The sequence below is a fragment of the Microcaecilia unicolor genome, chromosome 6 (genome assembly GCF_901765095.1).
Source record: "Microcaecilia unicolor chromosome 6, aMicUni1.1, whole genome shotgun sequence".
Classification (NCBI taxonomy): domain Eukaryota; kingdom Metazoa; phylum Chordata; class Amphibia; order Gymnophiona; family Siphonopidae; genus Microcaecilia; species Microcaecilia unicolor.
Genome location: NC_044036.1, coordinates 280,980,329 through 280,995,316, shown reverse-complemented (window position 1 = coordinate 280,995,316; position 14,988 = coordinate 280,980,329). Strand labels below are relative to the sequence as shown.

Sequence of the window (14,988 nt, the reverse complement as noted above, 5' to 3'; positions counted from 1 at the left end):
TACCTTCTGCACTTGTCTGAGTCCGGTCTCAAGACCAACTCTGTAAGGGTTCACCTTAGTGCAATCAGTGCATACCATTACCATGTGGAAGGTAAGCCGATCTCGGGACAGCCTTTAGTTGTTCGCTTCATGAGAGGTTTGCTTTTGTCAAAGCCCCCTGTCAAGCCTCCTACAGTGTCATGGGATCTCAATGTCGTTCTCACCCAGCTGATGAAACCTCCTTTTGAGCCACTGAATTCCTGCCATCTGAAGTACTTGACCTGGAAGGTCATTTTCTTGGTGGCAGTTACTTCAGCTCGTAGAGTCAGTGAGCTTCAGGCCCTGGTAGCCCAGGCCCCTTACACCAAATTTCATCATAACAGAGTAGTCCTCCGCACTCACCCTAAGTTCTTGCCAAAGGTGGTGTCGGAGTTCCATCTGAACCAGTCAATTGTCTTGCCAACATTCTTTCCCCGTCCTCATTCCTGCCCTGCTGAACGTCAGCTGCACACATTGGACTGCAAGAGAGCATTGGCCTTCTACCTGGAGCGGACACAGCCCAACAGACAGTCCGCCCAATTGTTTGTTTCTTTTGATCCCAACAGGAGGGGAGTGGCTGTGGGGAAACGCACCATATCCAATTGGCCAGCAGATTGCATTTCCTTCACTTACGCCCAGGCGGGGCTGGCTCTTGAGGGTCATGTCACGGCTCATAATGTTAGAGCCATGGCTGCGTCGGTAGCCCACTTGAAGTCAGCCTCTATTGAAGAAATTTGCAAAGCTGCGACGTGGTCATCTGTCCACACATTCACATCTCATTACTGCCTGCAGCAGGATACCCGACGCGACAGTCGGTTCGGGCAGTCAGTTCTTCAGAACCTGTTTGGGCTTTAGGATCCAACTCCACCCCCCGAGGGCCCTGTTTGTTCTGTTCCAGGCTGCACTCTCAGTTAGTTGGTAAATTTTTTTAGGTCAATCTCAGTTATGTCCTCGCCGTTGCGAGGCCCAATTGACCATGGTTGTTGTTTTGAGTGAGCCTGGGGGCTAGGGATACCCCATCAGTGAGAACAAGCAGCCTGCTTGTCCTCGGAGAAAGCGAATGCTACATACCTGTAGAAGGTATTCTCCGAGGACAGCAGGCTGATTGTTCTCACAAACCCGCCCGCCTCCCCTTTGGAGTTGTGTCTTCCCTTGTATTTGTCTTGCTACATATGAGACTGGCCGGCTCAAGCCGGTTTCGGGCGGGAAGACGGCCGCGCATCGCGGTGCGCACAGGCGCGCGAGGGCTAGCAAAGGACTTTGCTAGTGAAGATTCCGATTGGAGGGGCTGCCGTGGATGTCACCCATCTGTGAGAACAATCAGCCTGCTGTCCTCGGAGAATACCTTCTACAGGTATGTAGCATTCGCTTTCTGTTTACCAAAGAGCCTATAAGAAGACAATTGTCTTAATACCCAAAGGTAAGGAATTCCAGATAGAAGCAGCCTGATATGAAAAGGAACTTTCTAGTACTCACTTGGATATCATACCCCTAACAGAAGGGTGTTCAGGCAGATGCAATTTGACTTCAGTAATTCTACATTAACATAGTAGATGATGGCAGATAGAGAACTGTATAGTCCATCCAATCTGCCCAACAAGATAAACTCATTACATATGGTATGATGTGATACATCATGTGTATTCCTTATCTTGATCTATCCTTGCCATTTTTAGGGCATAGACCATAGAAGTCTGCCCGGCACTGGCCTTGTTTTAAGATTTCTGAAGTTGTTGTCAAAAGCCCCTGAAAAACACCACCCAGCCCAACCAAATCTCTTCATTCTAGATCATTGCACAGACCGTAGAAGTCTGCGCTGTACTGGCTTACCTACCTAATCTCCACTAAGGTTCTTTGGATCCTTTCCTTCTAAACAAGATTCCTTTGTGTTTGTACCATGCATTTTTGAAGGACATTACTGTTTGCATCTCCACCACTTCCCGCAGGAGGGCATTCCAGGCATCTACCACCCTCTCGGTGAAAAAATACTTAAACATAAAAACATGATGGCCGATAAGGGCCGAATGGCCCATCCAGTCTGCCCATCCTTGGTAACCACTAACTCCTCTTTCCTAAGAGATCTCATGTCTGTCCCACGCTGTCTTAAATTCTGACAGTCCTCGTCTCCACGACCATAGGCGGTCGGTGGCCCAACTGTTTGGGGAGGCTAAAGGGGGCGGGGTTAGGGGTGGGACCAGAGGCGGGGCTTACATCCATAATTGTCTGACAACAGAAAAAAATAAGTAAAAATAAGTCACAATTAATACCTTTTATTAAAGTTAGATATCAAATATGTATCATATGTCAAAGAATAAAGTGGTTGCTCAAAGCATGTACTAACCACAATTGCTCAACTGCAAAACACTATGCACAAATTTGTGCAAAAACACACTCATAAACCTTACTGTACCATAACACTGGGCAGACCCTAATAAACCAATATACCACCCATACGGAAAATGCAGACCGTCAACAATATGAAACAAGGGATCATAATATCACAATTCTCATGTAGAGCCACAAAACACCCTTTTAGGGTGGAAAGTGTTCCCAATGAGCTCCTTTTATGAACGACTATATGTAGATCCTTCAAGAGGTAGTGTGTCATGATTTAGGCTCTAAAACCCTTTCTGATGATTTGGTGCCACCTTAGTAAGGCCAATACACAATCTCTCCACTGCAAAACACTATACACAAACTTGTGCAAAAACACACTCATATAGCCTTACCAAACCATAACAGTACTAATTCCAAGGACAGGACGAGCTAAACCTTATGCGTGGAAAGGCAGCACTGTAATTACACGGGACTCTAAAACTCCAGTGTACAACCTAGTGAAACAAAAAAAAACCCAAAAAGGGCTGAAAATACTACACGTTAGCAGAATACTGCACCTTGATCACACATGAAAAATACATGACACAACAGATATGAAGGCAAAATACTGAACTGGAAAGTTACCTCAAGAAGTCAGACTCAGCATGCAGCAATACTAGAAAAATTGAAATTTACATGCAAAACATCACAGATGCACATTTCCAAAAGCTGACATATTCCAGTTAATAAATTCTGAATAAAATACTTTTTTCTACCTTTGTTGTCTGATCATTTAGTTTTTCTATTCGCTTTGGTCCCAGTGTCTTCTGTTTTATGCAGTGTCTTCTTTCCATTTGATATTTTTTCTCTCACCATGTCCACCATCCTCCTGTGTCCTTATGCGGCCTGTCTACCAACTGTAGCCATGTCCCTATCCAGCTCTTAAATTCAACAGTTTTCCCTCCATCCATATCCATCATTTCTCCTCACTTCCCTCCATCCATGTGCATATACTCCCCTCCCCTCCATCCATGTCCAGCACCTTCCCTCTTTCTCTCCTACCATGCCATCCAGTGTTATCCCTCTTTCTCTCTCCATCCTTCCACCCATTATCCTCTCCCAATCCTTCCGTCCATTGTCTTCCTCTATCTCCCCTTCCTTCTAGACAGTTCTCTCTTGACCCTTTTCCATTCAGCATGTCCTCTCTCACCCCATCCTTCCAGTGTCTTTCCTCTTTCCCTCCCTACCAGAGTCTTCCCTCCTTCCAGCATTTTTCCTCTTTCTCCCTCCTTTCATCCAGCCAGCATTTCTCAGTCTGACAGCTAGGGTCTCCCCCAGTTTCTCCCCAGCAGCTTCTCTCTCTCTCCTGCCCATGGCCCCTCTTTCTCTCCCCATCTCTTTCTGGCTCTCCCTTGCTTTTTTTTTCCATGTCCCTGGCTCTCCCCTGCTCTTTTCCATGGCCCCTCTTTCTCTCCCCATCTCTTTCTGGCTCTCCCCTGCTTTTTTCCATGTCCCTGGCTCTCCCCTGCTCTTTTCCATGGCCCCTCTTTCTCTCCCCATCTCTTTCTGGCTCTCCCCTGCTTTTTTCCATGTCCCTGGCTCTGCCCTGCTCTTTTCCATGGCCCCTCTTTCTCTCCCCATCTCTTTCTGGCTCTCCCCTGCTTTTTTCCATGTCCCTGGCTCTCCCCTGCTCTTTTCCATGGCCCCTCTTTCTCTCCCCATCTCTTTCTGGCTCTCCCCTGCTTTTTTCCATGTCCCTGGCTCTCCCCTGCTCTTTTCCATGGCCCCTCTTTCTCTCCCTATTGCTCTCTGGCTCTCCACTGCACTGGCCATGTCCCCTGGCTCTCCCCTGCTCTCCTTCTCTCCCCTCCTACCGTTTCCAGCCAGTGGCCACGTTCTCTTCTCTCCCTCCGGCCCGGGCCTCTTTAGCTGACAGAAGGAAAAAAAGCGCGGGGCCGCAGTAGCGTTCAGACATGCGCTGTCGGCTCTGCCGGTCCTCTACCCCCGGAACGGGAAATTGACGTCACGGGGCAGAGACCGGCAGAGCCGACAGCGCATGTCTGAACGCTACTGCGGCCCCGCGCTGCTTTTTCTTCTTGTGCTGGCTCTGAGAGAAGCGGCAGCAGCGGATCAGCTGCATAGATGTCGTTCCTGGCTGCCGCTGCTCAATAGAAGCGGCGGCAGCAGCAGAAGATTTCGGCAGGGGCAGGCCGCGGGGAAGGTCAGAGCTGGGCTGGGGAGGCTTAGCCTCCCCAAGCCTCTTATACGGGACGCCTATGTCCACGACCTCAACCGGGAGGCCATTCCATGCATTGACCACCCTTTCCATGAAAGAGTATTTTCTCAGATTTCCTTTTGATTTCATCCTATACCCTCTCATTCGAGAGGTTTCCTTCATTTGAAAAAGGCTCATCTCCTGTACATTAACACCACTGAGAATTCTAAACATCTCTATCATATTCCTTCTCTCCCTCCTCTTTTATGACAGACAGCTGACCAATTTTGTAGCCACCCTCTGGACTGACTCCATCCTGTTTTTTCTTTCCGTAGCTGTAGTCTCCAGAATTGCACACAGTATTCTAAATGGGGCCTCTCCAGAGACTTGTACAAGGACACTATTACCTCTTCTTTTTTTTTTTTTTTTCCCCCCCTGCTGGTTATCCCTCTCCTTATGCACCCGAGCATCGTTCTGGCTTTGAGCGTTTGGTCACTTTAAGTTCATCAGACAGTCACCCCCAAGTCCTGCTCTTCTTTCGTACACAGAAGCACTATTACAGAGTTTGGTATCCTCCGTAAAGAGACAAACCTTATCAGACAATCCTTCCACAATATAATTCACAAAGATGTTAAGAGCCGGCACAAGAACTGATCTGTGCGGTACACCACTAATAACATCCTTTTCCTCAGAGCAAACTCCATTTACCACTACCTTCTGTCTCCTTCCATTTGAGTTGTTAACCCAGTCAGTCAGTCACTTTAGGTTCCATACTGAGGGCATTCAGTTTACTTATCAGTCACCTGTGCAGAACCATGCCAAAGGCTTTGCTAAAATCCAAGTACACCACGTCTAGTGCTCCTCCTACATCCAGCTGTTTGGTCTCCAGTCAAAGAAGTCAATCAGATTTATCTGACGAGATCTGCCTCTAGTGAAACCATGCTACCTTGGGTCCATTCGATTTGAGAAACCTCATAATCAGCTTTAAAAGCATTTCCATTAGTTTACTCACCATTGCGGTCAGAATGGCCCGTCTGTAATTCGCAACCTCCTCCTTCTCTTCTTGTGCAGGGGGACCACATTCACCCTTCTGTAGTCCTCTGGAACCACTCCAGACTCTAAAGAAGCATTGAAGTCAGACAGCGGAGCCACCAGAACTTCTTAGAGTTCCTTGAGTACCCTCAGATGTATACCATCAGGCCCCATTGCTTTGTCTACTTTTAGTTTGGCCAACTCTTCATGAACACAGTCTTCTGAGAATCAGTCCTGGTCTACCATACATCCATACTCATTAGCATTTGTTTTCTGTGGTCCTGCCCCTGGCCTTTCATCTGTGAATACAGAACAGAAATAATTGTTTAGCAGGTTAGCTTTACCCTTATCAGCTTCTACATATTCCTCCCCCTCAGCCTCACAATACTATTATGGCATTTCCTCTTGTCACTTACGTATCTAAATAATGTCTTGTTCCCCAGTTTTACTGTATTGGCTATCTTTTTCTCCGTTTGCCTCTTTGCTTTTCTGACAACTTTTCCAGCTTCTCTTAGCTTTTCAAGATATGTTTGCCTGTCTTCCTCTTTCTGAATCATCATGTAACTTATGAAGGTTAACCTTTTTTCCCTTACCTTTTCAGCTACTATGCTTGAGAACCAGAGCGGCCTTATTTTCCTCTTACTTTTCTGTAATTTTCTAACATAAAGGATTGTTGCCTTTAAAATAGCTCTTTTCAGTTTCGCCCACTGATGTTTTGTTTTCCTTCAGCTGTTCCCATCCAACTAACTGTTCCTTGAGAAATTCCCCCATCTCAGCAAAGTTAGTTCTTTTGAAATCTAGGACCTTCAATCTTGAATAAGCCTTCTCCACTGCGTCTGAATATTAAACCACACCATCCAGTGGTCACTAGATGACAAATGATCTCCCATCGTAACATTGGAAACATTCTCCCTGTTTGTAAGAACCAGATCTAGAATTGCTCCATCCCACGTCGGTTCTGTTACCTACTGCTGGAACAGTTCTTCCTGTAGTGAATGTGCGATCTCTCTGCTTCTAGATGACCCTGCAGCACAGACGCCCCAATTGACATCTGGCATATTAGTCACCTATTAGTAGTACTTCCCCTTTCTTAGCTATCTTGTGAATGTCTTCAGTTGTCTGTCCATTTCTTCTGACTGTGAGGGTGACCTGTATGTTAACACAAATGTAAATACGTTTTCCTTTCCCTCTTACCAGTTTAACCCACAGTGGTACTTCTTTACCCCGTATGTCCTGCAATTCTGTCACTTTAATATTATTCTTAAAATATAATGCCACTCCTCCACCCTTTTTTCCTACTCCGTCCTTCCTGAATAGATTATAACCAGTCATGGTTCCCTTGAGCCATGTCTCCGTGACCGCCACTAAATCCAAATTGGCTTCTATCATTGTAGCCGCTAGATCTACAGGCATTGGTATACAAAGCTCTCCAGATTTTACTTTTTTTTTTCTTTTTCTGTGTTTTATAAATGTATTTGATGTCTTACCCTTCTGAGGGTTATTAATGATTTGGGGGCTTCTCTCACCCATCCCTAGCAAATTTAGTTTAAAGCTCTTTGTAGTATTTTAGCTAGTCTGTTACAAAAGACACTTCATCCCTTCCTTGATAGATGGACACCATCACTGCTTAGTAGCTCTTGGAAAATCATCCCATGGTCAAGGAAACCGAAGTGCTCACATTGGCACCATCCACGCAGCCACACGTTCAGCTCCAGGATGCGAGCTTCCCTCATCCAGCCTTTACCTTCAACAGGAATGATCGATGAGAACACTGCCTCTGCACCTAGGTGCTTTACCCTCTGACCCAGATCCATGAAATGCTGCTTGATATGTTCAGTAGGATACCTAGTAGTATCATGTGTGCCAATATAGATGAGCAGCATATGAGAGAAGTGGAGCCAGGTTGGCGCGGGGGGAGTGAAAGCGGTGTGAGAGCGGACTGGTGCACATTTTCAATGCAACACGTTGAGAAAAAATTAGGCACTGGCAGAGCTCCTGCTCCCCTGGTGCCCCACCTAGCTACGCCACTGGCATAGGATATGGTCAGTAGGCTTGATAAGTCTCTGCAAACGTTCTGTTACATCTCGAATCTTGGCACCAGGCAGACAACACACCTCCCTAGACATCATGTCTGGTTGGCAGATGGGTGTTTCTGTACCCCTCAGAAGAGAATCATCAACCACCACTGTCTTTCGTTTCTTATTGGCCACCGATCTAGCGGCTTTGATATTTTTGATTGTTGTTTCCTCCTGTTCTTCAGATGTTTTCAGCTCTTCTACATTCCAGGCTGTGAACCGATTCTTCATTTCAACAGAAGATGGAGTTGGGGGATTGATTTTGCAGGATCAACTGTGTCCAGTTATTCTCTTTCTCCTTTAGGTCTCCTCTCCCTTTCTTGTAGGTCACCTTCATCTCCAGAATGAATTTCAGGTTGTCACAGATGCTTCTGAGTCTTGTGCCTCCTCTTAGTTCATATACTCCTTTCATGAGGGTTTCAAGAATCACAGGAAATCAGATCCTTGCTTTGGACTAAGTATTCAGTCTGGACAGAGGCAGAAGCTGTAATGAGAGCAGCAGTTTCATGGGCATGATGTTTCTTTGCCATACTTCACGTATAGGAGGTTTTTGTATCTGTGGATAAAAGAACAAAAGAAAAAAAAAAGGCCTACTAAAGCCTCAACCCTATTTTTTTTCCCTTCATCTGTTATGTAAGTTACAGGAAGAGGTAGTTTTACTGTGAAATCTAAGAACCTGTTCAGATTTACTTCGTGGATGTAGTTCATTGTACTTCCTTGCTGCCTGTTATTGGATACACAGTGATTTATCTTATCCTTTTAGGCTTCAGAAATTCTTCTTTTTCTAAAAATATTTGTTGTTAGTGTATGGTTTGGTTGTAGGCCTAATTCAAGGAATTAACCTTATAAGGTTGAGACCCAGAACTAAAACTGGTCTGAATTAATAGGTGACAGTTATGTGACTTCCTGACTTTATTCCTGAGTTGGCCCCCTTTCAACCTCAATTCATGTCTTCTAGTCCTACCACCTTCCTGTCTCTGGGAAATGTTTGTTTGCGGATTAATACCTTTCAAATATTTGAATGTCTGTATCATATAACCCCTGTTTCTTCTTTCCTCCAGGCTATACATGCTTAGGTTAGCAAGTCTTTCCATGTACGTCTTGCTACATAAACTCCATACCGTTTTTGTTGCTTTTCTTACAGTATTAGATAAGTAGTGTTGCCTTGAAAAATTCTGTAAAACAAATGAAGCTTAGCTGACTTATGGAAATCCCTATTTAGTTCTTCCATAAGATCTTTGTGTGTGTGTGTGTGTTTTTTTTCTTATTTCCACTGCTTTCTCAGATAACTATTTGAACTTCTTTGACTTTTCTGATCTTAACTAAATTCTTCTGCGATTTGGCTTTGGTATCCTTTATTGCTCTCGGTAGTTCTTCTGGCTCTCTATTAAATAAATTTAACATTATAAATCGGTTTTTGATATTTGGTATGTTTTTGAGGTTTTATTTTGGAAGCAGAATAGGTTTGTTCTTCAATCTAGCTTGTACTTTGCACACAAGGAATTCATGATCTGTTTCACAATCTGCTCCATACTGTCTTTGCTATCAATATATAACTCTTCACAGATTCATGCTGAGAATGTAGTCAGTCTGGTTTCAATGTTCTCTGGTGAAGTTTACGTATGTAAGCATTGCTTGTCTGAATGAAGAAAGTATTTGCAGTTGGCTTCACAATGTTGGTATGCTGATCTCCTGCTTCATTTCTTGTCCCTAAATCATAAGGTCCTGCTTCATTACTTTTGTTTTTGTTATCAACTTTGGCATTCTAGTCAGTAATCATCAGTAGCACATCGTGTTTCTGTGACCATCTCTGGGAAAAGGTGACTAAAATCACCAGAAACAAAAAATGAGGTTTTAATGAATTTTGCTAGAGCTATTTGTAATACAACAGTCTAAACCCCTTCCTCTTTATGTGAAAAAATAAGTTGCATAAGTTCAAATATGTAAATTTCTCAGACTGCTTATAGACCCGTTATGTGAAAATCAGCAATTCTCAACATTTTGGATCTTCAACTTTATTTATTTATTATAACATTTATATCCCACATTTTCCCACTGATTGCAGGCTCAAAGTGGCTTACAATAAATCTGTAATAAGGCTACAAGTACAAGAGGTACAATTATACAATTGAGAGGTATGAATAGAATAACAAACAGCAATAGGTAAATAATAATGGGTAATTAGTGACTTTTTCCCAGACATGGTCACATATCTTCTATCAATTTAAGCTTGAACTTGATGATAAAACTGGACCACTTTATATGCATCAGTTGTTGGAGCATACGTTTGAATTATTGTCACATAAGTCGATCATTAACAGCTTTATATTCCATAACTGCCCTTGCAAGATCATTCCTGACTCTGAAAGTGCTGGTTCATCTTTTACTACACTGAGTTTTCCTTGCTCCATAGTTCACACATTCCCAGGTTCCAGTTGTGATTCTGCCTTCACCTCTACAGATTTTTGTTGCCATAATGGCAGCTTCAGCAACCAGAGGGCTGGCTACATCGTAAAATCTACTGGGATTTTGAAAGATACTTAGCTCTTCCTCAGTATCTTGTTTAGTGCCTTCTAGCCTAAGGGTCCTATCTTCCTGCACTGTGACATTCTTCATTGTTAAATTCTCCATATGGGTTTCTTGGAAGTAATATAGGAGTGGTTTACCATTGCCTTCTCCCACAAAGTGCAAGTTACCCAATATAAAGGTGGTGTGGCTTGATCTGGCATTTGCTTGATCCTGTTTTCCAGACATCATAGCATCAAGCTTTACAGATGCATGCAAACCCCTCCCCATCATCAGTGGCACAGTTTTTGAGGGGGTTCTTTAGTTACCATGATAAATTTTAGTTGAAATTTCTTTCTAAGTAAAACCCATCTCTATTTGCTTTAAACAAATTTATGTAGATATTGTTTCTTTTTAAGGCAATAGAGGATATACTTAAGGCTCTAAATCTCTGTTCTGGTTCCTATGAAAACAATATAGTAAGGCGTGTGTTTAATTTTTAGGATCAGTAAAAGTTAAAGCAGCATGCAAATAGTCAGATTTCTTTATTGTTATTTTACTATTGCCTTTGTGTTTAGCACTAAACTGTACATGTCTGACCTGGAGTCAGGATTGCATTACCTACTCAGAGTGGAACTTGCTGCTCACAAGACCCTGGAGGGAGCCAAACTGAAGACCTTCAAGGATTTTATCACTGTAATGTCCAAGGTACAACTGGTATCTGTAATTCTCATTACTGTATTTGCATAAGGAAATGTATGCCTAACTCAAATGTAAATGAATAGGTGAAACTAGTTCATGAACTGCCACCTCATAAACTGATGGTTGGATTCTCTTAAAATATGCTTTTTTTGTGGCGATCAGTAGAATCCTAGAAAAGTAGACTTAAAGAAATCCACATCTTATGCCTGATGGTAAGCTGCATGGAATCTGGCTATTTTTTTTTTTTTGAGAATACTTATGACCTGGATTGGCCATTGTTGGACAGGGGTTCTCCGAGGACAAGCAGAATGGAAATAATCTTATTTATGGGTAATGTCACCGATGTAGCCCGATGTAGAGATGGCTTCCCATTGTTCTTTCTAGAAGTGTTTTGGAAGTCCCTCACACCTGATGAATTAAGGAAGGATTCCCTACGAAACAATACTATCCAAGAAGTGTGGAAGAGACGTTAAGCAACCAATCCAAACAGGACTCCAGAAGTTAATGAAGTAAAAGTTGTTTATTGCCACAAACAAGTTCAGTGGACTCGACACGGTCCTGTGTTTCAGCAGTAATATGCCTGCTTCAGGAGTTAGTCTCTGTTTAACCAAAAACGTTCTCCCAAGAGATAAAGGTAGCAAAAAGCCATTATAGCTTAAGATTCCGCAACCAGAACGTGAAACATCAAAATATCCACTCAGAGCGCTGCCTGGGCGGACTTTATGGCTTTTCACGTTCTGGTTGTAAAATCTTAAGCCATAGTGGCTTTATGCCACCGTTACCTCTTGGGAGAACAATGTTTTTGGTTTATATAGAGACTGTCTCTTGAAGCAGGCATATTACTGCTGAAACATAGGACCGTGTCGAGTCCACAGAACCTTTTTGTGGCAGTAAACAACCTTTACTTCATTCATTTCTTGAGTCCTGTTTGGATTGGTTGCCTAACATCCCTCACCATACATGTGCACACCTTCCTGCCTGCCGTCACTGCATGGGACCAGGTCAGTCTTTTGCTTCTTTTTTTTTTTTTTTTTTTTTTTAATTGCAATTTGTAACATAATCCAAGGTAGAAGGAAATACAGAAATTTGATAAGGAGATTAGGCCAAAGCCAACTTAATTAGGAATTATTTAACTTAAATGCAGTCCACAACACTATGAGAAGGGATACAAGTGAAATTAAAAAAAATAAAGATAACTATATCAAAAACATGACATTGATATCATATTATGCAAAAGCAGGTGCAAAGTAGCAAACTCCAGAAATGCGAATCAATAGGAACTGCCATAACTGGAAAACTAGACATAGGTCTCATATCACTGAGAGAGGCCGAGAGCTGTGAGGGATTAACTGACGTCCACTTAATAAGACGTTTGCAAGAATATTTCAGGAAAAATAGAGCTCCTAATTGGAGGACAGCTGGTTTGAGAAGAAAATTCTTCCTTCTCCTTTGAGTCTCTTTAGTCAAGTCAGGAAAAATCCTGACTTGACAAACCAAAAAGGGAACATCTCTTTTTTTTTTTTTTTTTTTGAAGAGTTTTAATAGCCATTCACAGTCATATGATAGGACCAGTGATACTATCAAAGTAACCAAGGAAACTGCCTCAGTCTGAAGTCTCCAATAACTGTGATATATTTAAAATGTCAGTCTGAGTACCAGTGGCTAAGCCCTCAACCAGGGCGGCTTGTATAAGTTCCTCGTTAGCCTGCGGCAAATAATAAATATCAGTCAGTGGAGGCATTGTTTCCTGCAAAACGTGGAAACCTTCTTTTAAGTAACGTTGAGACTTGTGTCTAGCAGGTACAAGAGAAAGTTTAGGAAAATTAATCAATCTTAAATTTGAAAATCTGACATTTTCCAAAAATTCTATTTTCCTTTTTAGAATAGAGTTCTCCTTTACCAAAGATGTAGCTAATACTTGAGAGTTCTTAATCTGTTTAGTATTATCTGCCACCTTCTGTGCAGTTTGACTCATATCTGTGCGAAACTGCTCAATAATAGTAGAATTCAGTTTTATATTGGCATTCATAATGGCAGCTGCCCAGACAGGGCCTTACCCAAATATGAAACTGTATTCCAAATAGACTCAAAGGTGAAGGTCTCTGATGCTGAATCGGACCCACCCCTGACTCAACACTCCCCACTGTAACAGAAGCTCTTTCTCCAGCACAGAACCAGCACCTGTCATCGCTTCATCTGGGACATGTTGACCTGGAGGAGTGCTGTGCACCTCGCCTGTGGTGCTGGAAGTCTTCCCTCTATACACAGACTCCTCCAATGATGCATGTAAGAAATCTGATGAAAAGTCTCCGGAGCTCAATGAACCAGGTTGTGGCGGGGAAGTTCGCATATCAGGGATGAGTGAGATGTCTGAATCGAAGTCTGACGCAGCCCCATCTGGTAGTGGCATTTGGGCAGCCGGTATACCTCGATTTTCCCCCTCCCCCCTCCAAATCTGGACAAACTTGGACCCTCACGGGTCACAAAAACATCCATAGGTCCTGACATAGCAGAAGTAGGCATCTGTGAGAGTTCTGAGGGGAAAAACCCTTCACCATTGCTGTTAGACCCGAAGGGAGCACTGCTACTCTTCTACCGCCATCTTGAAACCTGCTCTAGTTTCTCAGTCCTTGTTTTTCCGTAGAGCAGTGTGGATGCTATTTTTAGTGTGGATGCTTCTCAGCAGCATTCTACCCTTTGTTTAATTTCACTCTCTCCAGTTTTATATAAGTGCCGCTTGGGGCCAAAACCCTCTTTTATTTTCTTTAATCAGGTTTTTAGTATTTGTTTCCTTTATTTTCTGTGGCACAATAGGAGTGTCCCTTATGGATACTCATAATTGGTGACCTACCATAATCCCTCTCTTTGTAAACTCTGTTCACAGAAGCAGCGTAAACATATTTTTGGTGTCAAAAGTCATCAACTTCAGCATCAGAGTTGTCAGTCTTGATTGTTGTGGGAGCTGCATCAGACACTGAGGATGCATCAGCATCAAGGAGGTTTCCACCTTCCTCGGCATTGCGCATCGGTACTGCCCATCAAAATGCCATAGGTTAAGGAAGAATTTGTCTTTGTTTGACACCGAAGGACCCTGATCTCGGGTGGAGTCCAAGAAGAATTGGCTTGAGAACACCAAGGCATCGAAGACTTTGTTATCCTCAAAGCACCCTAATGTGAAGGAGGCTCACCATCCAAGGAAGCAGATATGTGACAGCCTCCATGGAACTGGATGGACTGTGACAACCTCCAAGCTGAGAACAGGTCATCAATTTCGTCCTGATGACTTCCACAGATGTGACTGCATTAGCTGAGTCCTAGCCTTTACTGATGGCTGCCTTTTGAATAGCAGATCCATCCCATGATGCAGAAAGAGATGGGGTGTCTTCTGGCTTGACATAATGCTGTGGCTTCAAGGGCATCAGTGTTGGCTCCTCAGGCGCTCCAACCCATCATGTTGGGTATATGCATCAACACCAGTGCCTCAAAAAGCATCAGAGCCAGTTCTCACCAAGGCCATGATGATCTTCAATCCCTCAGGGAAGGAAGCTTAGTGCTGGAGAGTCACTAGCTCCTTGTGGGAAGAAGTTTTTTCAGAACTCCATATTTTGTCCCACATAGCTTCTTACCAGCTTTTAATGAGCATTCGCCTGTGGAACATTTTGCGCAGTGTGGTGGACAGGCACTCCCCCACCCTACTCCTCCACACATATCTCCAGGGAAAGCAGAGGAACTCCATCAGCTAGTAGCCTGGAGTGTGGAAACTACAGGGTGTGGGCAGCCTTTTTGATATTTGAGACTGTGTCCAAGGCCTCTGCTACAGGTATTAGGTAACATAGACTTGCTTGGCTGCGTACCTTGGAGCTGGAACCTGCAGTTCAGGAGAAACTGGTGGACATTCTGCGCCGGGGAGTTGATCTTTTTGGTGATAGAATAGATTGCGGACCTCCTCAAAAACATATATTCTGATACCATCAAGTCTTTGGGCCCACTCTAGGCTCAGCCTCCTCATCCAGGGGATATACTGATGGAGGGCAATGGGGAACCTACAGCACTCGAAGGCCTAGGTATCCTCTACTCTCTCGACTATTCCAGATCAACCAGGGGTCTTGCTGTCATCCGAGGCAA

At 43.6% G+C, this 14,988-nt stretch overlaps 1 protein-coding gene across 1 annotated transcript in view; it reads left to right on the top strand.

Moving 5' to 3' along the window:
- QSOX2 (quiescin sulfhydryl oxidase 2) overlaps nt 1-14,988 on the top strand; it is a 188,063-nt gene that overhangs the window by 108,361 nt on the left and 64,714 nt on the right. The window contains exon 8 of the mRNA XM_030207617.1: nt 10,740-10,869. Within this exon, the coding sequence (XP_030063477.1) occupies nt 10,740-10,869 (130 nt within the window). The remainder of the gene's footprint in view (nt 1-10,739; nt 10,870-14,988) is intronic.